Source organism: Oryctolagus cuniculus, chromosome 12, assembly GCF_964237555.1.
Source record: "Oryctolagus cuniculus chromosome 12, mOryCun1.1, whole genome shotgun sequence".
NCBI lineage: Eukaryota > Metazoa > Chordata > Mammalia > Lagomorpha > Leporidae > Oryctolagus > Oryctolagus cuniculus.
In genome coordinates this window covers 90,307,254-90,334,910 of record NC_091443.1, presented here as the reverse complement: position 1 = coordinate 90,334,910, position 27,657 = coordinate 90,307,254, and the positions used below count along the sequence as shown (strand labels likewise).

Sequence of the window (27,657 nt, the reverse complement as noted above, 5' to 3'; positions counted from 1 at the left end):
GCCAGAATGAACCAATCCAAAGCCAGGAGCCAGGAGCCTCTTCTGGGTCTCCCCATGCGGGTACAGGGATCCAAGGACCTGGGTCATCTTCTACTGCTTTCCCAGGCCATAGCAGAGAGCTGGATCGGAAGTGGAGCAGCTGGGACTTGAACCAGCACCTATATGAAATGCCAGTGATGCAGGCTGGGGCTTTAACCCGCTGCACCACAGTGCTGGCCCCCCAAGTCTTTTTTTTTTTTTTTACAGGCAGAGTTAGACAGTGAGAGAGAAAGACAGAGAGAAAGGTCTTCCTTCCATTGGTTCATCCCCCAAATGGCCACTACGGCCGGCGCACCGTGCCAATCCAAAGCCAGAAGCCAGGTGATTTCTCCTGGTCTCCCATGCGGGTGCAAGGCCCAAGCACCTGGGCCATCCTCAACTGCACTCCCGGGCCACAGCAGAGAGCTGGACTGGAAGAGGAGCAATCTGGACAGAATCCGGTACCCCAACCAGGACTAGAACCCGGGGTGCCGGCGCCACAGGTGGAGGATTAGCCTAGTGAGCCACGGCGCCGGCCTCCCAAGTCTTCTTAATGAGGGTGTCTCTGCCATTTAGACAAGAAGCTATCTCCAAGAGGTGGCATTTCAGGAATCATTGTAACTGTTTTCCATACTCTGAGAACTTACAACCTATACAATTGGAATTTCCTTTCCAAATTTAAAATGAAATATGCACCCACACGGGAAACCTGGAAGAAGCTCTTGGCTCCAGCCTGGCCCACAGGCCATTTTGGGAGTGAACCAAAGGATGGAAGATCTCTCTCTCTCTGTCTCTCCCTCTCTTTCTCTAATTCTGCCTTTTGAATAAATAAATCTTAAGGAAAAAAAAATTCTATCCAAAAAACAAAATATGAAACTCATAGAACAACTGCAAAGGATTCTATACAATGAAAAATATACATAGAAATGAAGAGAGATACAAATAAAATAGATATTTGGAACCAGCACTGTGGTGTAGCAGATAAAGCCCCAGCCTGTGGCACCAACATCCCATATGGGCACCAGTTCGAGACCCGGCTGCTCCACTTCCGATCCAGCTCTCTGCTATGGCCTGGGATAGCAGTAGAAGATGACCCAAGTCCTTGGGCCCCTGTACCCGTGTGGGAAGACCCGGAGGGAGCTCTTGGCTCCTGGCTTTGGATAGGCCCATCTCCAGCCATTGAGGCCATCCGGGGATAGAAGAGCATGCTCGCTCGCTCGCTCTCTCTCTCTTTCTGCCTCTCCTTCCCTCTGTGTGTAACTCTTTCAAATAAATAAAATAAACCTTAAAAAAAAAAACAGATATTTATCGTAGAACCTTATTTTCTGAACCAAACTCAGATGTATCATTTGACAAGGATGAAGCTACTTAGGAGGGCCAAAGACCTGTGTACAGGAAGTCAGGGAGCATGGAAAAGTGAGACCCCACAGTACTGACAGGGAGTTGGCACTGGTGCAGATGAACTTAAAATGCATCTGTTAAGACCCCAGAGAGATTTCTGTTCAACAAAAGTAGTCCAACATTCATTTTATAGCAGTTCTTGGCTAGAGGAAAATCCAGGGAGGGGAATGTGGGTAACAGACATGCACAGGAAATGCCTTAGTGGGGCTGATTAATTCTGATCACCTCATGTGTGGGTGAACTCATTCATCACCAGGTACTCAGGGGTCTCTGAGCCCATACAGATGCCGGCTCATACAGTATATGCAGGGCCCACACCTGCAAACATACAAGATTTTTTACAGTTACGGAATTTAGCTTCCTCTCAGAAGTGTTCTCACATCTGGAAAAGACAAATTATTCAATAACTAGTGTAGGGTCAACTGTCTGTCCACTTGAGAAATAAAGCTGGGTCTCCACCTGACTTCTTTTCATCAAAATAAACTGAATATGGTACAAGGATTTTAAAAAGCAAAGTTTTCTGACCTTTGTAATAAAAAGGCATTTTTTGATATAAAAAAGATGATACCTGCCAACATACACATTCATATATGTAGGGGTGTGTGTGTGTGTGTTAAACCTCATAAAGAAAGAAAGAAAAAAGAATATGGATGAATGCTTTTCAATATCCTGGAATATGGAAGAACTTTCTAAGCCTGACATAAATCCAGAAACCACAAAGGAAAATGCGATAAATTTGACCTTGTACAAACTTCAAGCTGCTTTACAGAAAAAAAAAAAGAGAGAAGAGAGAATAAAAAGATAAAACAAGCTGAAAACTGAACAAAATATTTATAATATTTAAGACAGAGAGTCAATTTTCTTAATAGTGGAAATCTCTTAAATCAATTAGAAAAAGAAAACCTAATAGAAAAATGGGCAAAGGTGACCAACAATTCATATAAATTAAGTACCAATGATCAAATACAAATGAAAAGATGTGCAAGCCCATTTATAATTAAAGAAACAGAAATGAAAACAGTAATACAATGATCCTTTTCACCTATCAAGCTGATAATTGACTACAAAGCTGACAATGCCCAGAGCTGGTAGGATATAAATTGGTTCTAACTTTGGAGACCAAACAAGGTAATAGATATAGAAGTTCAAAATATTAAAACTCTTTTTCTCAGTAGTTCTAATGCCTGGGAATTTATCCCATAACATGCAAAGGTATCAGACAATGCTGTTGATGTCAGCATTTTTTCTAATGCAAGTTGAGCATCCTGATCCAAGAGGCTTAGGACAGAGTATTTTGGCTTTCAGATTTTTTTCGGGCTTTGGATTATTTGCACATACACAATGAGACATGCTGGGATGGAACTCAAGTCTTAACACAAAATTAATTTATGTTTTATATACTCTCCAAACACATGGCTTGAAGGTAACCACATACAAATATTTTCCAGGTGATTTCTATTTTATTGTTGTTTTAATTTATTTATTTATCTGAGCTCCTAACCACTAGTCGACTCCGTGAATGAGGACATCCTGAAGACGAGAGCCAGGAACTCCATCCAGGTTTCCCACACGGGTGGCAGGCACCCAACCATCTGAGCCATCACCAGCTGCCTCCCAGGGTCCCCATTAGCAGGAGGCTGGAGTCATAAGATGGAGTCAAATATGGAACCTAGGCACTTCCACGTAGAACAAAGGCATTTTTTAAAAGATAGAGTTACAGAGAGAGGTAGAGACAGAGAGAGAGGTCTTCTATCCACTGGTTCACTCCCCAGGTGGCTGCAACGGCCAGAGCTGCGCTGATCTGAAGCCAGCAACCAGGAGCTTCCTCTGGGTCTCCCATGCGGGTGCAGAGGCCCAAGGACTTGCACCATCTTCTACTGCTTTCCCAGGCCATAGCGGAGAGCTGGATGGGAAGAGGAGCAGCCAGGACTAGAACCGGCACCCATATGGGATGCTGGTGCTTCAGGCCAGGGCTTTAACCCTGCACCACAGTGCCGACTCCAAGGCATTTTAACCACTAGGCCAAATGCACACCTGTGCTTGCATTTTGACTGTGACTTGTCAGGTGTGGAATTATCCACTGTGTCATCATGCTGGAGCTCACCAAGTTTTGAGTTTTCAATTTTTGAATTAGGAGTGAACAACCTGTACTGGAAAATCAGTAGGTAACAACTGAAATGTTCACTAACAGGTTAAATAAGCTCCAGCCATTAAAAAAAAAAAAAAAAAAAAAAAAAACTTAAGCAATAATGTAATCATCCAATCATCCAAAAGAATGAAGTTGATCTGCCCACACTGATACTGGAAGCAGATCTGACAGATACTACTAAGGAGACAGGGAAAACTGTTGCCACATAATATATATTAGGTACAGGGGAAATATCTGTAAAAATATAGAAGACATTGCTAACAAGGAAACCAAAGGATTTGGGAGAATGGGAACTTTTGTTTTTCCTTTATTTCTACAATGCTTGAATTTTTTAAAGGACTGTACCTTGTTAAGTTTAAAAAAAAAAAAAAAAAAAAAACACTACCCACACTAACCATTAAAAAGTATATTCTCGGCCAGCGCCGTGGCTCACTTGGCTAATCCTCCGCCGGCAGCACCGGCACCCGGGTTTCTTGTCCCGGTCGGGGCGCCAGTTCTCTCCCAGTTGCTCCTCTTCCAGTCCAGCTCTCTGCTGTGGCCCGGGAGGGCAGTGGAGGGTGGCCCAAATGCTTGGGTCCCTGCACCTGCATGGGAGACCAGGAGGAAGCACCCAGCTCCTGGCTTCAGATCAGTGCAGCGCTGGCCGTAGCAGCCATTAGGGGAGTGAACCAACGGAAGGAAGACCTTTCTCTCTGTCTCTCTCTCACTGTCTATAACCTTCTCTTTCTGTCTCTCTGTCTCTGTCTCTCACTGTATAGCTCTGCCTGTCAAAAAAAAAAAAAAAAAGGTACATTCTTTTGCATTTGTAAAGGAGAAAGGACCTAAAAGGGGTAAGAAGAGAGAAGGCTAGGGCACCCTTCAGCACAGACAGGTGTCCCCAACTCCCCTTGGGAACGCCACCCCCAGGACAGAAGCAGAACACTGTCCCTACAGACTCTCTGCCGCTTCAGGATGGTCAGCTGTGGGAATCTGAATCTCAAACCTGAACCGCCCACCACCAACCAAAATCAAATTCCATGCCGGGCAACAGCAGAAATAATCAAGAAAAGGAAACTGCTCACTAATCTTAGGTCATGTGCATTTTACAAATTTCATTTGATTCCATTGTATTCAACAAATGTCTTCCTCTAGGGTACTCAGCTCAGTTGCAAGAAGAGAGCAAGAGTGAAATAAAACAGTACCTGTCACCAAGTGACTCAAAACTCATGAGAGGGACACACACAGAACTGACCAGGAGCCAACTAAACAGGCTCCTGGCTCTAGCAAGGGTGAACAGTACAGAGAGACTAACTCCACCTGGAATGACCAGAGCTGTCTGAAGCAACCACACTTCTCAGAACCGCACAGCCGGAAACGTGACCTGGTCTTCCCCTCTCCACTCATGCAACTCGCTGTTTCTCTACATTTCTGCAAAACAGGAAAATCTGTCAGCTGTCACCCTTTCTCTTGTGGCTTAACTCACATCACTGTCTCTTCTGTATAAGAAATCAACACATTTTACGTACACTTTTCAGTATTAAATGTGTTACCATAAATATTTACTTAATTAAAGTTGTAATTTATTTGAAGATTGTCCCTCATATCCATAAACCATTGAAAAATCCCCCAAATTCCAATAGTTTATCAACTCTATCTTCCCAAGTGTTTTTTGTACATAGATTCCATTTACTCATTTGGATTTTCAGTTCAGAAAATAAAGCCTTCCTAGAACAATCATGAAAAAAGTCAGGGTAGGGTTTCAACTGTAACAGGAGATACGTGGTGATCCAAGTACCACAGACTGTCAACATTCTGTGTGTGTGTGTGTGTGTGTGTGTGTGTGTGTGTGTGTCTATAGATCTTCACCTAAACAGTTCCAGATGCAGAAGGGTCCAGAAAGAGGAAGAGCATGTCAAAGGGCTTGGATTTAAACACCCTTTTTCTGCCTTAAACTTCACAAGCTTTTGACACACTTGGTTACAAAGAGTGCAGGTTTTAGTCAGTGTGCTTGAATCTGGAGCCAGTATTTCTGAGCAAACATCTTTGGCAATCCTACCGTGGCTCTGAGTGGCGGCTTCCTCCCTCCCTCTCAGAGTCACCGTAAAGACTAATGACAACCTAGGTGAGTTCACTGTACATTGCCTGGTCCACATGAAACCAGCAATAAGTGATAGTTAAATAATCAGTACTAATCATTATGAACCCTAACTCAGGAAGCTAGTGGGCAGGCACACGTACATCGAGCCACTTTGGGACCTGGAAAGCAAGAAGTTGCAAGTGGTGCCAGCACTGTGGCACAGCGCGTTACAACCCCAGTCTGCAGTGCCAGCATCCCATATGGGCGCCAGTTCAAGTCCCGGCTGCTCCACTTCTGATCCAGTTCTCTGCTATGGTCTGGGAAAGCAGCAGAGGATGGCCCGGGCCCCTGCACCCGCATTGGAGACCCGGAAGAAGCTCCAGGCTCCTGGCTTCAGATCAGCTCCAGCTGTTGCAGCCAATTAGGGAGTGAACAAGTGGATGGAAGATCCCCCCCACCCCCCCGCATCTCTGTAACTCTGCCTTTCAAACAAATAAATCTTAAAAAAAAAAAAAAAAAAAAAGTAGCAAGTACCAAGTAAGCTTATTACTGCTGCACTTAACAAGCAGAACACATGATTTCAAGAATTATGACAAGGGCCGGCGCTGTGGCACAGTGGGTTAATACCCTGGCCTGAAGCGCCGGCATCCCACCTAGGTGCCGGTTCAAGACCCGGCTGCTCCACTTCTGATCCAGCTCTCTGCTGTGGCCTGGGAAAGCAAAGAAGATGGCCCAAGTCCTTGGGCCTCTACACCCACGTGGGAGACCCAGAAGTTCCTGGCTCCTGGCTTCAGATCGGCACAGCTCCAACCATTGCGGCCAATTGAGGAGTGAACCAATGGATGGAAGACCTCTCTCTCTCTTTCTGCCTCACCTCTCTCTGTGTAACTCTGACTTTTGAATAAATAAATGTTAATATTAAAAAACAACAAAAAAAGAATTATGACAACCTCAGAACAAGTCCAGCACAGTGTTTGCTAATGAATGCTGTAGGACAAATGCCAGAAATTCCACTTCACCACTTCTTAGCTGTGAGATATTGAGCAAGTTACTTAAAGGAGATGTCCATTCTTCAACTAAAATGGAGCTAATCACAGTCCTTCAAAGTACTTTGTGGGCATGCTGTGAAGGTTAAAACCAATAGCATGGGGCCAGCATTGTGGCATAGCGGGTAAAGCCACCACTCGCAAGGCTGGCATCCTATATGGGTGCCAATTCATGTCCCAGCTGCTCTACGCTCCACTTCTGATCCAGCTCCCTGATAATGCACCTGAGAAAGCAGCAGAAGATGGCCCAAGTGTTTGGGTCCCTGCCACCCACATGGGAGACCCAGAAGAAATTCCTGGCTCCGTTGCAGCCATCTGAGGAGTAAACCAGCAGATGGAAGATTTCTCTCTTTCTGTGTCTCTCCTCCTCTCTCTGTCACTCTGTTTTCCAAATAAATAAATCTTTTTTTAAACAAATCAACAGTGGGGCTGGCGCTGTGGCGCAGTGGGTTAAAGCCCCAGTCTGCAGTGCCAGCATCCCATATGTGTACCAGTTCGAGTCCCAGCTGCTCCACTTCCCATCCAGCAGGGAGCTGGATTCGGAAGAAGATCCTGGCTCCTAAGTTCAGATCAGCTCAGCTCTGGCTGTTGCAGCCATTTGGGGAGTGAAACAGTAGATGGAAGACATCTCTCTCTCTCTCTCTCTCTCTCTCTCTCTCTATGAATGTACCTCTCTCTGTAACTCTTCTTTTTTTTTTATAGATTTATTTTACTTGAAAGAGTTACACACAGAAAGAAGGAGATGCAGACAGAGAGAGAGAGAGAGAGGTCTTCTATCCGCTGGTTCATTCCCCAAGCGGCTGCAACAGCCAGAACTCCACTGATCTGAAGGCAGGATGCAGGAGCTTCCTCCGGGTCTCCCACATGGGTGCAGGGGCCCAAGGACTTGGGCCATCCTCCACTGCTATCCTAGGCCATAGCAGAGAGCTGGATCAGAAGTGGAGCAGCCAGGTATTGAACTGGCGCCCATATGGGATACTGGCACTGCAGGCATCGGCTTTACCCGCTAAGCTACAGAGCCAGCCCCAACTCTGTATTTCAAATAAATAAAATAAATCTTAAAAAGGCATAACCCAGGCAATGGTCCTAGCACAGCATGTGGCAACAGGCAGCACTCCGAATGTCAGCTATCAGACTATCTGCAAAAGACCCGCCATCCCCAAGGAGTTACTGTGAAAGGCACCTGAATACAACCTGCAAAACTAATGTGTATTTCAGATAAATGTGCTAGTTTTCAATAGAGTCCTGTCTGATTAGTAAAAAACTAATTATATTATGAGTCTTACTCATAGTAGCTTTTAAAAACAAGTAATGTTTGTTGAAAATAAACAACAGGAAAATTTGCAGGTTGGGCCTCCCTCATCTAAGATCTGAAATGCCCCCAAATCTAAAACCTCCTGAGTGTCAGTGCTCAAGAAGTTTCAGTTTTGAAGCATTTCAGATTTCAGAATTTTGGATCAGGGACGATCAACAGGTAAAGTCTACGCAAATCCTCCAAAATCTAAAATCCTCCAAAATCTAAAATCCTCCAAATCCTGCAACAGCGTCTGGTCCAAGTGTTTCAGATAAGAGGAACTCCACCCACATGTAGAATAAAATGTGTGCTCATTCACTTATCACCGACCAATACCCCCAGCCCCCAAGTCCACCTTCTAGCGAGACAGCCGGAGGCACAATGAGGGTACTCTTAAGATCTGCCTCCACACACATACATGCCTCTCAGTACAGCCCAGGGTCAGATTTATTTATAAATGGTATCACACCACAAATATTAGGTCAACAACATCTTGTCAACACCTCTCCATATCGATGCATAACATCGTTGACTCATTCTCTTCAGCTGCTATCTACTGCTCCGGATTATGACCAAGTCATGGATTTATTAATCCACTACGCTGCACATGGAGTTTACCTCTAACCTGTTGCTATTAAAAGTAATCCCACAGGCCAGCGCCATGGCTCACTAGGCTAATCCTCCACCTGCGGCACCGGCACCCCAGGTTCTAGTCCTTCTAGTCCTGGTTGGGGTGCCCGGTTCTGTCCCGGTTGCTCCTCTTCCAGGTCAGCTCTCTGCTGTGGCCCGGGAGTGCAGTAGAGGATGGCCCAAGTGCTTGGGCCCTGCACCCGCATGGGAGACCAGGAGAAGCACCTGGCTCCTGGCTTCGGATCAGTGTGGTGCACCGGCCGCAGCGCGCCAGCCACAGCGGCCATTTTGGGGGGTGAACCAACGGCAAAGGAAGACCTTTCTCTCTGTCTCTCTCTCTCTCTCACTGTCCACTCTGCCAGTCAAAAAAAAAAAAAAGTAACCCCACAAACAGCACCTCGCGTGGAGGGTGTTCCACCCCTGTGCAGCCATTTCTGGTGGGTCTGCTGAGTCAAAGGCCGTGCATGTTTTACACACTGGTGAGTGCTGCCAATGGTCCTCCGAAGAGGATGTCCCCATTGTCCCCTCTCAGGCATCATCTTCTTAAAAACCAGGAACAAAAAGATTACTACCAGGACCGGCACGGTGACACAGCAGGTTAAAGCTCTAGCCTGCAGTGCTGGCATCCCGTGCGGGAGCCAGTTCGAATTCTGGCTATTCCACTTCCCTGCTAATGTGCCTGGGAAAGCAGCGGAGGACAGCCCAGGTCCTTGGACCCCTGCACCCAGATGGGAGACCCGGACGAAGCTCCTGGCTCCTGGCTTCAGCCTGGCCCAGCCCAGGCCATTGTGGCCATTTGAAGAGTGGACCAGCAGATGGAAGATCTCTGTGTGTCTCTACCTTTCTCTGTAACTCTTTCAAATAAATTTAAAAAAAAAAAGTTAACTATCAGGTGGGAAAAACTGCACATTTTTGTACACTGAAAAGTGGCCCTCATCTTCAATAAAGGATGGAAACCCAGTTCCAAGCCCTTATTTTATCCTTCTTAGAATTCGAACCTCTATGCCACTAATGAAATTCACATCTTAACATTGCTCAGACCATGACTTCCCTCGCTATGGCCTGTTTACGTTAAAAACCAGTCTTCTAGAACATTCCAGTCCTGTCTCTGAGCCAATGGGGGAGACAGGGGAAGGACTCAAGACCTAAAATGTGCCTGTCATTGGCTAGTAGTCCTACCAAGCCCCACTAAGACAGAATTATCCCATGCAATGCTCACACAAAAGCTCTGCTCTGTTGTCATGCTTTCGAGAAACAAGGATTAAAATCTCTTAATCAATAATCATTGGCCTACAGGTAGTTTACACGTTTCATTTTGTCCTGCAATATTATTATAACGATGAGCAAGAGCAGATAAAGGTCATGTTGGTAATTAAAGCTATATTGTAGAAATATGGTCACCCAAGATATGATTAAATAAGAAAATATTACTCAGTTCAGTATCATCATTAAACTTGCATTAATTTATAAATATTTAAATGGACCATATGATGATCATAAATAATCTGGTTCTGTCAGTTTCTAAAGTAACACAACCCATAAACCCCTTGAAAAATGACTGCAGAGGCAACCAGTCAAGAACGTGCACAAGCCAGACTTACATTCAAACGCTGTAGTTGTTGCTTCCGGCAGAACCTGGCCTATCACATCCTAAACAAAGAAAGAATAAAGACACACAATTAGCCACCTTCTTTTCTGCTAACATGTGGCAAATCCTAGAGGAAATATGAGTACCTGGGAAAGATTTTTGAAAAGTTGGCATCAACTGTAAAAACATAAGCTCGTAATCACAGGGAGCCCAACAATGCAAACCCCAGAGTTTAAATCTCTAGCCCAGGAAGAAAAACCTCTAGGGAACCTTTACTACCCTGTGTTGGTAATACTCATACAGAGTATTAATAACACAAGCTCTCACTCTCAATTTAACAGCACCTGTAAGTACACTGCTGTATATTTACCAGGAAAGCCTGGTTTCTCCCACGGGAGGCTGCGTAACACACTGCAGGGGCAAGGGAAAGGAGTCTGGGAGTCTGGGCTCGGGCTCTATCTCAGCCTTGCACTCCGCACACTGCAGGCACTGGACAGGGGAGGTGCACGATGCATGACCGCAACACCAGGCCTCACGCTCACGGTGGTAGCAGCTGAACCCGCGTTTCCATGATGGCGACGTGAACATTTGATGCCACGCTTCCTGCAATCAATTCTTAGCAACCTTCACTCTTAAGCAACGGCGAACATTTAAATGACACTGAAATAAACTGCCCTACAAAATTCTAAAGTATGTACAATCTGATACCAATGTTTAAGCAAATCTATGAAGTAGAAAAGTAGTCTGTCTCAACAGCTTCACTGACGAGGCCCAGAACACCCAAAGCTGGGGAAAGCAATACCGCCCCCAACACACACACACACACACACACACACACACACCCCATTATGCCCAGTCCAACCCAAATGGCCTGCAAACCTCATTTCTCTCCAGGAGCTCTCCCGGGCTGTGCCAGAACTGGCAGCAGGCAGCTGGCTGACAAAGCCGCGCGCAGTACTTCTCAGCAGGGAGCCCACAGCCCTTCCAAGCGGGGTACTTAGCAGAGTGTGGGCTGTAACTTCCTTCTAAAGGCAATTCTCTAGAAGCTTCCTCTGCTGCAGTGCCAATCTGCATAATAGTCTTGCCTCTACTGTGCTTTTTTCTCCCCCGAAATAAATCTGTGCAGATAAAATTGATCAAAGAAAGAGAACTACCTTAGGCAGCCCTCCCTCATGAGAACAGTCTGAGCAAAAGAAACCAACTTTCTGACAAAGTATCTGCAAAAAGACTTCAGTTACCCAAAATTCGCTCGGGACCAGCACTGTTGGAATAGTGGGCTAAAGCCGCCGTCTGCAGTGCTGGTGTCCCATATGGGCGCCAGTTCCAGACCTGGCTGCTCCACTTCCGATCCAGTCTGCTATGGTCTGGGAAAGCAGTGGAAGATGGCCCAAGGACACCCATGTGGGAGACCTGGAAGAAGCCCCTGGCTCCTGGCTTCAGATATGCGCAGCTCTGGCCATTGTGGCCATCTGGGGAGTGAACCAGCAGATGGAAGACCTCTCTCCCCCTGTGTGTGTGTGTGTGTGTGTGTGTGTAACTGTGACGTACAAGTAAAATAAAAAAAAAAATCTTTTAAAAAAAAGATACTAACAAGTAAGCATTTAAAAAAAATTCTTTCAGGGCCAGAACTGTGGTGTATTGGGCCACCACCTACAATGCCGGCATCCCATATGGGCGCCAGTCCAAATCCCAGCTGCTCCACTTCCCATCCAGCTCTCTGCTATGACCTGGGAAAGCAGTAGAAGATGGCCCAAGTCCTTGGGCCCCTGCACCCGTGTGGGAGACCCGGAAGAAGCTCCTGGCTCCTGGCTTCAGATCAGCACAGCTCCGGTCACTGCGGCCAGTTGGGGAGTGAACCAGCAGATGGAAGACCTCTCTCTCTCTCTAACTCTGACTTTCAAATAAATAAATAAATAAATCTTTAAAAAAAAAATTCTCTCTCCACACTCAGAGGTAGAGAGTCTTTATTGACAGTGAACTGTAGTGAAGACAGAATCTGATACACAGGGAGTCCAGGGTGCACGTGAGACTCTGGAGCCAAATTCAGTGATGTGGCCAGGCTGCACGCCAGCTGTGCCTCTCACTGGCTGAGTGCCTCAGTTTCCTTATGTGTAAAATGGGATCACAATGGTACCTCCCTTGTAGGACTAAATGAGCTAGTATTTACAAAGTGCTTAGAAGAGTGTCCAACCCATGGCCAGTGCTACCTTACTATCTGTTAAACACATAAAACACATCACCAATCACTGGAACACTACAAGGCTTACTCTGTGGCCTCTTGATTCCAGCACCCAACACTCAGTGGAGGAGGGTCGTTCACTCACAGCACAGGTGAACCCCACATACACAGCATTAGCAAACTAACGACTGGGACCCTTCTGCTTTTGAACGCCAAATAGCCAAATGTTTGGCAAATGTGCGGTGCTAGGCCAAAGCCAGGAGCCAGGAGCTTCATTCTGTCCTCCAAGGTGAGTGGCAGGAGCCCAAGCACTCAGGCCACCATCTGCTGCTTTCCCAGGCAGATTAGCAGAGAGCTGGATCAGAAGTGGAGCAGCCGGAACTTGAATCAGTGTTGCAGATGGGGGCTTAACCCACTATGCCACATGCCTGCCCGGCTGCTTAATTTTCAAAGTTTTTACCCTTTTGTCAGAGTCATAGCCCCACTTTCTTAGCTTTAAAAAATCAGGGTAGCCTGCTGTGTCCAGATGGTTCTCTCTAACAAGTCTGCTTTGTTCTCCTCTTCCCCGAGATCAGATGCGGTGTGTGGGGCACTTCGTTTGTTCTGATGGGCAGAGCATGCCCTGTGGGGTTTCCTGCTGGGTATGGGACATTTGCTGTTTGGAGCTTCTTCCGGGTCTCCCATGTGGGCGCAGGGGCCCAAGGCCAACCTCCACTGCTTTCCTAAGTGCATTAGCAGGGAGCTAGATCACAAGTGGAGTAGCCAGGACTTGAACCAGCGCCCATATGGGATGCCGGCACTGCAGGTGGCAGTTTTAACTGCTATGCCACAGTGCCAGCCCCCTCCTGGTCATTTTTAAGCAGGGTGCACTTTAACGATTTTGTGTATATGTTGTGCATTTTAACTGACTTACATATTTTCAAGTGACTTTTTCTCCTATTGTCAAAAACACAACATTCTACATAACCTAGAGGCTCTAAAAGAAAACCTGTTTACACATCTTGATGGCGACCGTTTCTTGATCCTTTTCTTCTTCCTTTCAATAAATCAGGCAAATATCAGGCGGAACAGAAATATAATGCAGCTTCTACAACATGCCAGGAGCATGAAGATGATAAAGTGGAGGCTGCAGAAGAGTAAGACTTGGGCCTTGACTTTAGGAAGTTCAGAATCTGGCTCCAGAGTTGGAGACTAACAACATCAGGCACTTACAGCATGATAAAAGACAAACGAAAGGGGCCGGCACTGTGGCACAGCAGTTAAGCCGCTGCCTGCAATGCCAGCATCCCATATGGACACCGGTTCGAGTCCCAGCTACTCCTCTTCCGATCCAGCTCTCTGCTATGGCCTGGGAAAGCAGAAGATGGCCCAAGTCCTTGTGCCCCTGCACCCACATGGGAGACCTTGAAGAAGCTCCTGGCTCCTGGCTTTGGATTGGCCCAGCTCCAGCTGCTTCAGCCAACTGGGGAGTGAACCAGCGGATGGAAGACCTCTCTCTCTTTCTCCCTATCTCTCTCTGCCTCTCCTTCTCTCTCTGTGTAATTGTGACTTTCAAGTAAAATAAATAAATCTTTAAAAGAGAGAGAGAGAGACAAACGAAAGACACAGAAAGCAAACAGTTTGTGCTAAGTCAGGAGGAAAGGAAAACAAAACAAAACAAAAAAAAGGCAACAAAACCACTGGCTCCATTCAGACAGAAACGTCCCGGGGAGGGAAATGTGAGATGGGACTTTCAGACCGAGCATTACACACAGCAGGCAGGAGGGGGCTGGGTGCTGTTCTCCCCCGCCACGCACGAATCCTCCCTCCTGCACAGTCTTCCCAGAACTGGGCGCTCGGTTTTCAGGAAAAAAGGACGCACACAGACAACTGACGCACAGACGCAACACATAATCCAATGCCTGGCTCACCACAGCCAGATGGCAGCTCTTTCAGATCAAAGACAAGGCTCGGAGAAGCCAAGCAACTTGCCAGGGTCTCCCAGCCACCTGACGGAACGGTGACAGGAGGTCGCAAGCACTGGCACGGGGGTCCAGGACACAGTCACCCTTCACTCCTGCACCACAACCTGCTTTGGCTGCTGGGCCAGTCTGTCAGGCACTAACCTGCGTGGCTTTGGCAAAGCATGGTGCCCCTCTCATCTGGAAACTGCGATGGGGGAGTCAGAAGACAGGCCATTAGCTGAGAGGGGTACTTCTAGGTTTCACGGGCTTTCAAGTTTAAGGTTGTAAGCCAAATATATTAACATATCTGTTGGAGTTTTTCGGTTGGTTTTGTTTTTCTTGATGAAGAGGGAGGTGAAGCTGGAGACCAGCTCACAGGAATCCACAGACCCAGGCTTGCCACCGTGCAAGGCCTGCGAGCGCCATCAGGGGACACCAGGCTGTAGCACAGCCCCCACCGCCACAAATCCTCCCTCATGCCCTCCTGACCACATGCGTTCTGCCTGGGCTGACCTGAGCATGGCACTCTGGAGGGGCCACGTGCAGCTGGGAGCTCCCCTGAGGCAGGAGACCCAGGCCGGATCCCTCAGGCCGTGACAGCTTACTCCACGCTGGAGCAGCCCGAGTGCTTTCCCGCCGTGGGCTCGAGTGGTCCTCAGAACTCTACGTGGTGGGCAGTGCTTGCATCCCCCGCCCTCCCCGCTTCTTCACAGATGAAGACGCACAAGGCCTTGCCACGTAAACCCAGCCGGCTGGGCTCCAGAGTGTGCAGTCGGAAACACTGCCCTGCCCTGCCTAAAATATCTTCTGTTGTTTCCAACGAGGAAAGTGAGAGGAAGCTCACCGAAGACACGATGTCAAGCTTCACCCATCTTTGAGACAGGTGTCAGCATCCCCGTTACAAATAAGGAAGCAGGCTCAGGAGGTGGGCTGGTTTGCCTGCTCAGTGGGACAGCTTGCAATGAAGCCCAAGCTCCTGACTCAAAGCTTAACGTTCAAGCAGGCCTCTGGCTGGGCAGTGAAGCTGCTAGGTGAGACGCCTGCACCCCATCTCTGAGTGCCAGGGTTCAATGTCAACCTCTGGCTCCTGACCCCAGCTTCCTGCTAATGCAGACTGTGGAAGGCAGCAGCCATAGCTCACCAGACAGGTCCCTGCCACCCCTCTGGGAGACCCACACTGTGTTTCCCACACCCAGTCTCAGCCGGGTCTAGCCCCAGCTGATGTTGGCATTAAGGGAGGACACCAGTAGATAAAAGCTCTCTGTCTCTCAAATAAAAAATGTTTCTTAATTAAAAAAAAAAAAAAAAAAAAAAAAAAACTGCCAGTGCTGTGGCGCAGCATCTTAACACCCTGACCTGAAGCACCAGCATCCCATATGGTGGCCAGTTCAAGACCCAGCTGCTCCGCTTCCGATCCAGCTCTCTGCTGTGGCCTGGGAAAGCAGTAGAAGATGGCCCAACTCCTTGGGCCCCTGCGCCCGAGTGGGAGACCCGGAGGAAGTCCCTGCCTCCTGGCTTTGGATCGGCGCAGCTCTGGCTGTTGTGGCCAGTTGGGGAGTGAACCATCGGATGGAAGACCTCTCTTTTCTCTCTCTCTGCCTCTTCTCTCTCTGTGTAACTCTGACTTTCAAATAAAATAAATAACTAAATCTTTAAAAAAAAAAAACTAATACTCTGTCCATCAATCCATAATTGCATGCATTCTCTCAAAGATGTCACATCAAACAGTTCACTGTCCTATGAAGTGACACAAAGAGGAGAAACAGATGGCAACACGGTGCCCTGTGACACCCGCATCCCACAGCAGAGTGCCAGTTAGGCACAGAGGCTACACTGCACCCAGGAAGGCAGCAGAAGATGTGGGCCTCTGTGTGGGAAACCAAGATGGAGCTCCAGGCTCCTGGCTTCGGCCTGGTCCTACTTGGCTGTTGCAGCCATTTGAGAAGTGAAACAGCAGATGGAAGATCTTTCTCTCTTTCTCTTTCTGCCTTTCAAATAAACAAATAAATCTTAAAAAAAAAAAAAAGAGAGAGAGAGAGAGAGAGAGAGCGGTCCAATTCTTCCAGCAGTTCACCAGTGGATGAGACATAAAGATAATCAGGATCAAACAGGTGCTCTGCAGAGGTGAGCACTGGAAGCTGAGGGAACTCTGCAAAGTTGGGCTTGGAAGGGCAGGTGGACTCTGGCTAGCTGAGGAAAGGGACAGCGTGCAGACAGCCTGGGACCTGAGAGGACGGAAGGCTGATTCCCAAGAAGCTCCTGGGACTGCGGTGGGAGATGAAGCTGGTGTTAGGCTGGCAAGAGCTCGCACATGGGCCCAGATTCCCATGCTCGGGAGCCTGGGCCTGACTGTGAGGGGACATCTGTGTGCACGACAGTGTGCAGAGAACTCTGGGTGCAGAGAAGGACAGCGCTCAGTGCATGCTGAGGCTGCTGGCTGGCCAGCTTCAGCATCTACACTCCTGGCGCTGGGACATAAAAACCTGCAGGGCCTGGTGGTCAGTCACGCACCCAGAACTGAACTTCTTAAAATTTTCAAATCAAACTTTGATTGCATCACCAAATCACATCAACAAATTTCCCTCTCCCGAGACTCTGCCTCCCAGGGCCCCTCTCATCTTGCAGGCAGGTTCTGCTCTAGATCTGCTTCCTGAGTCAGGATCAGGGCCCCTGGCAATAAGAAATCCCCTGGTGAAAATCCCCGGCAATAAGGAAATCACGGTGATGGGAAAGCCCCTGGCCAGGGGCAGTCTGCCACAGGCCTGCATCTCCCAGGCTATCACCCACAAGGCAGCCAGCTCCGAGCAGCCTATCTGCCCGCTGCCCCCACCCGGTGTCTTATGTTTAATGAATCTCCCCCTGCTCAGCACTCTCTGTGATCCTCTGCTCTGGTGAATTCTCACCACCTGCGACGTCAGCCCCATCAATCGGTTCCTTCCTGTGAATCCACCTGCCTCTTGGTATGGCAGTGTATTCCGTACATAAAACGGGCACAGGGCACCCTGTCACTCTCAAGTGAACACTAGAAAAATGAGCAGTGGCAGTGTGATAAAGAAAAAAATGGAGGGTATAGGGGAGTCGTCAAGAATCCACAGAAAATGTGAATTGGGAAAAACTGCACGAGGGCTGGTGCTGTGGCGCAGCGGGTAAAGCCGCCGCCTGCAGTGCCGGCATCCCATATGGGTGCCGGTTCTAGTCCCAGCTGCTCCACTTCTGATCCAGCTCTCTGCTGTGGCCTGGGAAAGCAGTAGAGGATGGCCCAAGTCCTTGGGCCCCTGCACCCACACGGGAGACCCAGAGGAACCTCCTGGCTCCTGGCTTCTAATTGGTGCAGCTCTGGCCGTTGTGACCATCTCGGGAGTAAACCAGCAGATGGAAGACCTCTCTCTCTCTCTCTACCTCTCTGTAACTCTGCCTGTCAAATATATAAATAAATCTCAAAAAACAAACAAGGATTTCTAAAACTTTTTTGTGCCCAAAGAAACTTATCTTTGCGTTCCACTTTTCCACGAGTTTTGTGAAGCAGCCCTGGGGCTGTGTACAAGTAAGGAAATGGGGGTCCTGGTACTGAGTCTCACTCAAGACCCACTCTGCTCTGGGTGAGGGGCGGAATCTTTTCATCTCAGCAACTATGTACAAAAAGGATCCGACCAGGCCACTGACAAGGTTACAGATCCCATGCTCCTGGTGCCCCACCCCTGAGCATCCTGACGGTGTAGGACCCACCTGTTCCCTCTAGTTTAACATCTCCGGAACTGGGCTGTGTCCCCCCCCCCCCTTCCCCTCCATGGATGGCATGTCACAATTTACTAGGCAGCACTGTTTTCCTCATTGGTCACTTGGAGACTGTCTTACGATGCGTTACAGGTGATGGTGTCCTAGGTGTGTTCTAACAGGCTAGGCTGGAGGTGCCGGAGTTCCCAGGGCTCAGCATAAACACACGGCTGGCCTCGGGCCACAGACCAGGGAGGAACTTCTCCATCCCACCCAGGGCAGGCTGGGAGCTGCCTGAGGGCAGGGGTCCAGCCTCATTCATCCATTTCCCTGAGGTCACACGTGGCCACCAGGCTGCAGTCCACGCAGCAAGGCAATGCCACGACTGCCGCCCCGCGAGGCCACCAGCGGGCCAGGGGGCGGACTCCCCCAGTCCCTGGGCTCCCTCGCTGGGATCCGCCCCATGCACCCCACTCACCAGCACGTCCCTGAAGAGCAGCTGCGGCCCCGAGTGCACTGTCCAGTCCACCGCGCCACTGTTGGGGATCTTGATGCGAATCACCAGCACCTGGCTCTCCATGGCATGGACAGGGCCAAGGGCCAGCCACAGCATTCCAGGTTCACGGGGCTCACATCCCGGGGGAGCGGGTTCCCACGGGGCCCTGGTCAGGCTGGGGGTGAGGGGAGGGTCCCAGAGGCGGCTGGCGAGGTGAGGGGGGCCGGGGACGCAGCGGGAGGGGCGAGGAGGCCAGGCCCGCGGGCCCCTAGGCAGGCCCGGCCGGTGTGGGGCTTGAGGGGTCTCCCGGCGAGGGCGCCACTGAGGAGCCGCCGGGCGTCGGACGGTTCTGGAGTTGGCAAACGGGGCAAACCGGGACCCGGGCGCGCTCTGCCTTCGTGCGGCAGAGCAAGGACGCGACGTGGGGCAGATGGTGCGGCAGGTGCCCGCGGCCGGCGAGGGGAGGGTCCGCGGCTGCCGCGGACTCGGGCTGGCCCTACAAGGCAGGAGCCCCCCGGGGCCGCCAGACCCCAAGACGGCCGGGGCCGGGGGTGGGGGTGGCGGCTCCGCGGGACGCTCGGGGGGCGAGTCCTCTGCCCCACCTGGAGTCAGAGGGCGCGGCGCGCGCGGACTCAGCCCCCGCCGCCCGAGGCCGCACGTCCCGGCGGCGGCAGCGGCGGCGGCGGCGGCGGCGGGAGGAGGAAGGCGGCGGCGAGGGCACTTTTACTCCGGAACCAAAACGCGCGGCGCCGGAACCCCGGGAGCCGCCGAGCGGGACCCGCCTCCCGCGGCGCCATGTTGGAAGAGGGCAGCTGCGGGCAGAGCCGCCTCCTCGCCGCGTCGCGCTGCCCGGCCCGGGCCGGCGGCACCTGAGGAGCGAGCGCGCGGGGTGCGGGGGTGGAGAAGCCGGCGAGGGGCTGGCCCTTGGGGCTCGCGAGGCCGTCGTCGCCCAGCCCCGCCGCGGTGACCGGGGCACGGCCCTTTGCTTTCCGGACCCCGGTGAGAGGGAAGCAGGGGTGAAAACGTCGAACACGCGAGAAGCTTCCAAATGACCTAGAGCCGGAGTTGACCAAAAACGGATTCCAGTCCTGGAATTGCACGAAGACGGGACCACGGCTCTCGCTCATCCCTCGTCTGCCCAGGCGCGCACCTGCGGCGGGCGCATCACGTCAACAAAAGCAAGGCTAAAAGCTCAAAAATGTGTCTTTTTTTCCCCCTCCCTTTTTCCAACTCGCAGGTCCAGAGAATTTGCCTTTCTCCGTTAACCGAGCGTATATGAATTTTTCAATGAGTATGCCCTAAAATAGCAAACAGCGTGCTGGCCAGAAGCGACAGGAAAGACATTCAGTGAAGAGTCTGACCGCCTGGGGACAGCTGCGATGGTGGCAGCATTGTATTAATCCGTGCAAAATATCTCATCGGTTCCATGTAGTTTCCAGTAGATTGCAATGCTTACGGAATCGCAGGAACTGGACACCTTCGTTACTTTTCAATGCGTCAGATTCCAAAGCTCATCGTCTTTGGTGATCTTGCAAAATGTACTCTGTCTTCTCTCTATGAAAGCGCACACAGCAGTTTTGCTTTTTGGGGTTGAATTTTTCTAAAAGCGGTTGAGGAGGGGTATCAGTTTCCCATCTAACATGCGAGAGAAGAAATTAATGTTGACCGTTTTCAGTGTATCTAAATTTTTTCTGCATAATTTTTATGTTTAATTTGAAAGACCACTGAAGGAAGTAAGTGATCGCCTTTTGGTTTCTGTAATTTAATAGCTCAGGTGGAAATTCCTTTTTTTAAGATTTATTTATTTATTTTAATTCAGAGTTACACAGAGAAGGAGAGGCAGAGAGAGAGAGAGGTTTTCCATCTGTTGGTTCACTCCCCAGATGGTTAAAAAGGCGGGAGCTGAGCTGATCCGAAGCCAGGAGCCAGGAGCTTCTTCTGGGTCTCCCCCGTGGGTGCAGGGGCCCAAGGACTTGGGCCATCTTCCACTGCCTTCCTGGGCCATAGCAGAGAGCTGGATGGGAAGTGGAGCAACCAGGTCTGGGAAGGGCTCCCACCTGGGATGCTGGTGCTGCAGGCAGGCGCCCCCCCCCCCTTTTTTTTTAAAGATTTATTTACTTGAAAGAGACACAGAGGAGAGCCAGAGAGAGAGTTGATGTTCTAGGAATGGCCCCTTCACCTTCAGTGTGTGAAAAATAAACTATTCACCCAAGGTGACTACTTTTTTTTACTGTAAATTCATTTCCTATTATTTGAGAAGATAGACTACAAAACTGGAGACTTTCAGGGCGGCTCTGTGACATAGCAGATAAAGCTGCAGCCTGTAGTGCTGGTTGGAGTCCTGGCTGCTCCTCGTCCCATCCAGCTCCCTGCCAATGCGCCTGGGGAAGCAGTGGAAGATGACCCAAGTGCTTGGGTCTCTGCACCCGCAGCGGGGACTGGCAAGAAGCTCCTGGCTCCTGGCTTCTGCCTGGCCCAGCTCTAGCCAGTGCAGCCATTTGGGGAGTAAACCAGCAGATGGAAGACCTCTCTCTCTCCCTGCCTCTGCCTTAGGTAAATAAATAGTCTTCTAAAAAAAATGGAGACTTTTGGCCAACCTATTGTTTATTAAAATGTCGTCTTTATTGATACTACCATGGGGAAAAACAACTTAGTCTGCCAGATTTGCATACATGGTCTGAAGCTTTTCTTAGACAAATGGCAAACTTGCTGATATTTGCAGGGCCAGTGAAAGCACACTTCTCTTCTTAACCTTTGTATAGTAACAAGTCTTCACCTCGATGGCCTGAGCAAGGATGTTCCAGAAAACTGTCTCATCACAAGAAACACACACCAGTAATACAAGACCATTCCATTTGGGATTACCAATGATCAAATACGGCTTTTTTAAATGTCTTTACCAAATAGAATAAATGCTGTTGCCTAACTTTAAGGCATATTCTCTATCCCAGCCTCCCCCTTTTCAAATAAATTTTTTAAGAATAAATAAAATAAATTTCAGTTGTTCAGCATCAACATTGTATGTAATCTTAAGACTTTTGCAGGTAGTACCTTTTCTTCATAAGTCCCAGGTGTTGGGTGAGGACAGTCACAGGACGACCTTGAGGGAACTGGCCGCCCTGCAGCAGACTTGCGGGCAGGAGCCTGTGCTTCCTTGCATTTGTCTGCTGTGTCAGGCATCCTGTTGAGGCGCTCGCTGTCTCAGTCAGTTTCATAGCAAACCCCTACCTTATGAGAGTCTCTTCTGATGCTGGAGACAGACAGAGATGAGGGGAATCTGTTAGATGGCCTTAAACACCCAAAGAACAAGGAGTGAGAGGGAAATGCGGAAACAATGCCATTATCCCAAGATGAAGATGGCCCGCCGTTGACTCCTGTCAACTGGGAAACTTAATGGAAGAGAGGCACATTGATGAAAATTAGGAGCCTTGTGAATTCCAAAAATGATTGTGTTTTTAATGGTGATAAGATATGCACAACCCCAACTTGCCCACGTACCCAGTTGTAAGTGTAGGGTAGTGCTCAGTGCATGCACATTGTCACACAAACGATGCGAAGCCTTTTGTCCCAGAAAGTCTTCATCTTGCAAAACTGAACCTTGAACAGCCCCTCATTTCCTCCCCCCCCCCGCCCCCGGCAGCTGCCACTCAGCGTTCTGTTTCTGTGAGTGTGACTGCTCTAGGTGACTTCTGTACGCAGAACATTGCAGTGTTTGTCTCTTTGTGACTGGCTTACTAAACGTAAGGCCCTCACGGTACATCTGTGCTGCAGAATGTGCCGGAAGTTCCTTCCTTCTCAAGGCTGAACAATATTCTGCCGCATGTGTACACCGTGCTGCGTATGTCCATCTATCCTTTGATGGACACTCGAGTTGCTTCCACGCTGTAGCTGCTGGGATAACGCTACTGTGAACATCAGTGTTCCAGTGCCTGTTTTAGACCCTGCTTTCCATTCTTTTGGACATATACCGCAAAATGGAATTACTGGATCATATTTTCTCTGTTTTTGAGGAACTGCCATACTGTTTTCTATAGTGGCTGTGCCATTTTACATTCCCACCAAGAACACAGCGGGATTCCAATTTCTCCACATCTTCACCAACACTTGTTATTTTCTGTAATTTTTTTTATTGGGCAGAAAGAGACAGATAGATAGATGGAGGAGAGAACTCCCATTTATTGGTTCACTACCCAAATGCCCACAACAGCCAATGATGGGCCATATTGAGCTGGGAACTGGGAAATCAACCCAGGTCTTGCACATGGGAAGCAGGAACCCAGTTAAATCATTACTGCCTCCTATGGTCTGCATTTGTAGACAGTTATATTCAGGAGCCTGATCTGGAGCTGGAGCCAGGAATCAAACCTAAGCACTCTCATGTTGGATGTGGGCATCTTAACAGGTATCTTAACCACTATACCTACCCCCATGTTTTCTGTGATTCTTACAGTAGCTGTTCCATTGGGAGTAAATGGTATCTCAGTGTGAGTATGATTTATATTTCTGCAATGTTGAACATGGTTTCATATATGTGTTGGTTGTTGATAATATCTTCTTTGGAGAAATACTTACTCATCTTTGTTGATTTTTAAAAAATTTTAAGTTTATTGTATGTATTTGAAAGGCAGAGAGAACTTCCAATCCAGCTTCCTGCTGGTGTGCCTTGGAGGGCAGGTGAGGATGGCCCAGGTGCTTGGGCCCCTGTACACACATGGGAGACCTGGAGGAGGCTCCTGGCTCCTGGCTTCAGACTGGCCATTTGGGGAGTGAACCAGCGGATGGAAGATCTCTCTCTCTCTCTCTCTCTCTCTCTCTCTCTCCATTTCTCCTCCTCTGTGATTCTTTTTAAAGATAAATTTTTTTAGAAAGTCAAAAGAAGATTAATATTTTATAACTCATGAAAAATGGCACAAAAGTAAATGTCAGTGTTCATAAATAAAGCTTTGTTGGAATTTAGCCATACTTACATACTTACTTACATATTGTCCATTGCTGCTTTCACTGTCAACCACATTGCTGAGCCATTGCAACAGTGTGTATGCAATGCCAAAAATATTTAAGATCTGGCTGCTAGTGCTTTGGGAAAAAGAGAGAAAGACAAAGAGAGAAAGAGACAGATAATGAGAGCTCTCCCATCTACTGGTTCACTCCCCAAATGACTGCAACAGCCTTGACTGGGCCAGGCCAAAGCCAGGAGCCAGAAACTCCATCTGACTCTCTCATTTGGGTGATAAGGGACCCAGCTACGTAAACCATCATCTGCTGCCTCCCAGAGGGCACACTGTCGGGAAGCTGGACTGGGGCGGAGCCAGGCTTGCAGCCACGCACTCTCGTGTGGGATGTGGGCATCCTAAGCCGTGTCTTAGTTGCAACTGACTGCCCCATTTTTCTCATTTTAAAGTCTTTTTTATTGCTGTAAAGTGATTTCTTCCTATTCAGAGTGGTTTTCTTTCATTACACCTTTCTATCACCATTTCTTTTTTTTTAAGATTTATTCATTTGAAAGTCAGAGTTACAAACAGGCAGAGGCAGAGAAAGAGAGATCTTCCATCTGCTGGTTTACTTCCCAAATGGCCACAATGGCTGGAGCTGGGCAGATCTGAAACCAGGAGCCAGGAGCTTCCTTTGGGCCTCCCACATGGGTGCAGGGGCCCAAATACTTGGGCTGTCCTCCCAAGCACATTATCAGGGATCTAGATCAGAACTGGAGCAGCCAGGACTTGAACCGACACTATGCCACAGGGCCAGCCCCTCTATTTCCATGTCTTAACTCAGAATCTGAGTCCTTTCCCCCACCTTCACTGTTGGCCCTGCAGTCCAGACTAGCCTTACCTGACTGGTTTTCACGCTCACTCCTGCTACAGTCTATTCTCAGCCCAGTTGTCAGAGCTGGATCCAGGTGGGTTGGGCCATCAGTTACTTCCAACATCGGCATCCCACGTCAGAGAGATGTTAGGATTCCCAGCTGCTCTGCTTCAGATCCAGCTTCCCGCCAAAGCACCTGGAAAGGCATCAGAAAATGGCCCAAGTGCTTGGGCCCCTGCCACCCACGTGGCAGACTCAGCTGGAGCTCCAGGCTCCTGGCCTCAGTCTGTCTCAGCCTCAGCCATTGTGGACATTTGAGGAGTGGAACAGCAGATGGAACATTTCTCTCTCTCTCTCTCTCTCTCTCTCTGCTCCCCCGTCATTCTGTCTTTCAAATAAATAAATAAAATCTTAAAAAAGCAAAAATGGGTTGGGGCAGCACTGTGGCACAGTTGGTTAAGTCACTGTTTGCAACATTTCCATCATATATCAGGGTTGGGGCTGGAGTCCAGCTGCTCCACTTCTGATCCAACTCCTGCTAATGTGCATAGGAAGGCAGCAGAAGATGGCCCAAGCACTTGGGTCCCTGTCCCCTGCAACCCATTTGGGAGACCCTGATGGAGTTCCTGGCTCCTACTTGTAGCCTGGCCCAGAGTTGGTTGTTGTGGGGAGTGAACTAGTGGATGGAAGATCCACCCCCACTCCTACCCCATTATTCTGCCTTTCAAATAAATAAAGAATAAATCTTTTTTTAAAAAGGATATGATGAATGGCCGGCGCTGTGGTGTAACTGGTAAAGCCACCACCTGCAGTGCTAGTATCCCATATGGGCGCCGGTTCAAGTCCCGGCTGCTTCTCTTCCAATCCAGCTCTCTGCTATGGTCTGGGAAAGCAGTAGAAGATGGCCCAAGTCCTTGGGCCCCTGCATCTGTATGGGAGATCCAGAAGAAGCTCCTGGCTCCTGGCTTCTGGCTTCAGATTGGCCCAGCTCTAGCCATTGCAGCCAACTGGGGAATGAACCAGCAATGGAATAATGGAATCTCTCTCTCTCTCTCTCTCTCTCTCCCTCCCTCCCCCCACTCCCTGCCTCTGCTTCTCTATAACTCTGCTTGTCAAATAAATAAATAAATCTTAAAAGACAAAAAGATCTTTCTGTCTCTCTCACTGTCCACTCTGCCTGTCAAAAAAAAAAAAAAAAGAATTTGACTACAATAGAGGATGGAAAGAAAGAGTAACTTTGCACTGGAAAAGCCCACAGACACCATCCTAATCAAGATCAATATCACCAGTGACAGGTCCTGATTATGTCATGTATTCTGTGATGTGCTGCAATGACAAGGCCGCCTGAGTGGCAGGTGTTGTGTTGCAGTGTGGTTAAGCCACCACTTGGGACCCCACATCCCATATCAGAGTGTCTGGCATGTCCTGGCTGCTCCACTTTCCATCCAGCTTCTTGCTACTATGCCTGGGAGGCATCAGATGATGGTTCAATTACTTGGGCTCCTGCTACCCACGAGGGAGACCTGGGTGGAGTTCCCGACTCTTGGCTTCGATTTAGCTACATCCTGGCTGTTGTGGGCATTTGGAGAGTCAATCAGTGGATGGAAGATCTGGATGTGTGTGTGTGTGTGTGTGTGTGTGTGTGTGTAACTATATTTTTTTTTTCAAAGAAAAAAAGCAGAACACTTGACTTCTGTGGTTTCTTCTCGCAAAACCCAGTCTAATCACAGGGAAAACATCAGGTGAGCCCAAATTGAGTGACAGTCTACAAAACACCTGAAAAGTACTCCTTAAAACTGTCAAAGTCATAACCAGACTAAGTCTGAGAAACTTACAGACCAGAGCAGACTAAGGAGATCCGACAACTCTGTGATGGGAGAGACTGGATGGAAGCACGGAGTGGAAAAGGCACGTGAATGGGAAAACTGGTGAAATCTGCATAAAGCTCAGAGTTCGTAACAATGTACCGGTGGTGGTTTAGTCTTTTATGCATGAGCAATACTTCTGCAAGGTAATAGAAATTTAAGTGAGGTTAAACTAGAACTCTCTGTGCTCTTTGCAACTTTTCTGTAAGTCTAACATTATTCTCAAATGAAAGCTTTTTTTGTTTCTCTAAGTAAGCTGCATTTCTACATACCAGCAATAACATCTTAGAAATTTTAACTTAGGGGCAGGAGATTGGCCTACTGTTTAAGATACCTGATAAGATGCCAGCATTCCGCACCAGTGTACCTAGGTTTAATATCCAGCTCCGACTCCTGACTCCAGCATCCCGCCAATGCAGACCCTGAAAGGCAGTGGTGAAAGTCAAATAACTGGGTTCGTGACACCCACGTGGGGGACCTGGATTGCGTTCCCAGTTCTTGGCTCTTAGCTTCGGCTCTGTCCCTATCCCAGCCAAAGCCACTGCAAATATTTGGGGAGTGAACCAGTGGATGGGATATCTCTCTCTCTCTCTCTCTCTCTCTCTCTCTCTCATTCTGTCCCTCAAATAAGTAAAAATTTAAAGACATATGAAATTTATAGTGACAATACCAATAAAACATCAATACTTTTCTTCTATTGCTCAATATACATGAATTTTAAAAAAGAGTGTAAAAAGATATGGAAAAAATGAACACAAATTCCCAAAAAAGAACACACAGGAAAGCGTGCTCTTCTCTGTTCCAGCAGGAGTGGGAACGGCCCCAGCACTCACACGCCTCACTGTGTGCTGGGAACTGTGGGTTTTCGATAACCTAAATGAGTCAGCTCATTCACTTTCCTTTAGGTAGAGCAGGCTGGGGTCCCCACAAGCCAATTAGCTTTATGATTCCTCTCTTCCTGTTGTTTAAATGCCCCGTGTTTTCCTTGTGTGTAGTAGTCGTGGTGGTCACAAGTGTGTGGCACCTTCTAGCCTGCGAGGCACTTCTGCATCTGCTGTCTGGCAGGATTATTCTGCGCCCCCTATAGAACCGATGCTGAATAGTGGCTACAGGTGTGCACTCTGCAGACAGACTTGATGGACTAGAATTATACTCACCATCCGTGATCTTAGGCAAGATCTTTGGTTGCCACTGCTTCAAAATGAGCATAAAAACAGTGCTTAGGGGCCAGCGCTGTGGTGTAGCAGGTAAAGCTGCCACCTGCAATGCCGGCATCCCGTATGGGCACCACTTCGAGTCCTGGCTGCTCCTCTTCTGATCCAGCTCTCTGCTATGGCCTGGGAAAGCAGTAGAAGATGGCCCAAGTCCTTGGACCCCTGCACCTGCTTGGAAGACCTGGAAGAACCTCCTGGTTAATGGCTTTGGATCAGCACAGCTCCGGCCATTGCAGCCAATTAGGGAGTGAACTAGTGG

General features: G+C 48.7%; 1 protein-coding gene across 5 annotated transcripts in view; it reads right to left on the bottom strand.

The window, feature by feature from the left end:
* The window catches only part of MAP2K5 (mitogen-activated protein kinase kinase 5), a 271,279-nt gene extending 252,055 nt beyond the window's left edge, over window positions 1–19,224 (bottom strand). For 3 of the 5 annotated variants that reach the window (XM_002718071.5, XM_002718072.5, XM_051821809.2), the window contains exons 1-2: window positions 18,497–19,223; window positions 10,196–10,244 (exon numbers count right to left, since the gene is read on the bottom strand). In XM_002718071.5, the coding sequence (XP_002718117.3) occupies window positions 10,196–10,244; window positions 18,497–18,631 (184 nt within the window). In that variant the 5' untranslated portion in view covers window positions 18,632–19,223. Of the gene's footprint in view, window positions 1–4,864; window positions 4,976–10,195; window positions 10,245–18,496 lie in introns of all 5 variants that reach the window. The other 2 variants (XM_070054405.1, XM_051821811.2) reach the window with 2 other exon arrangements.
* Between the last annotated feature and the right edge of the window lie 8,433 nt (window positions 19,225–27,657).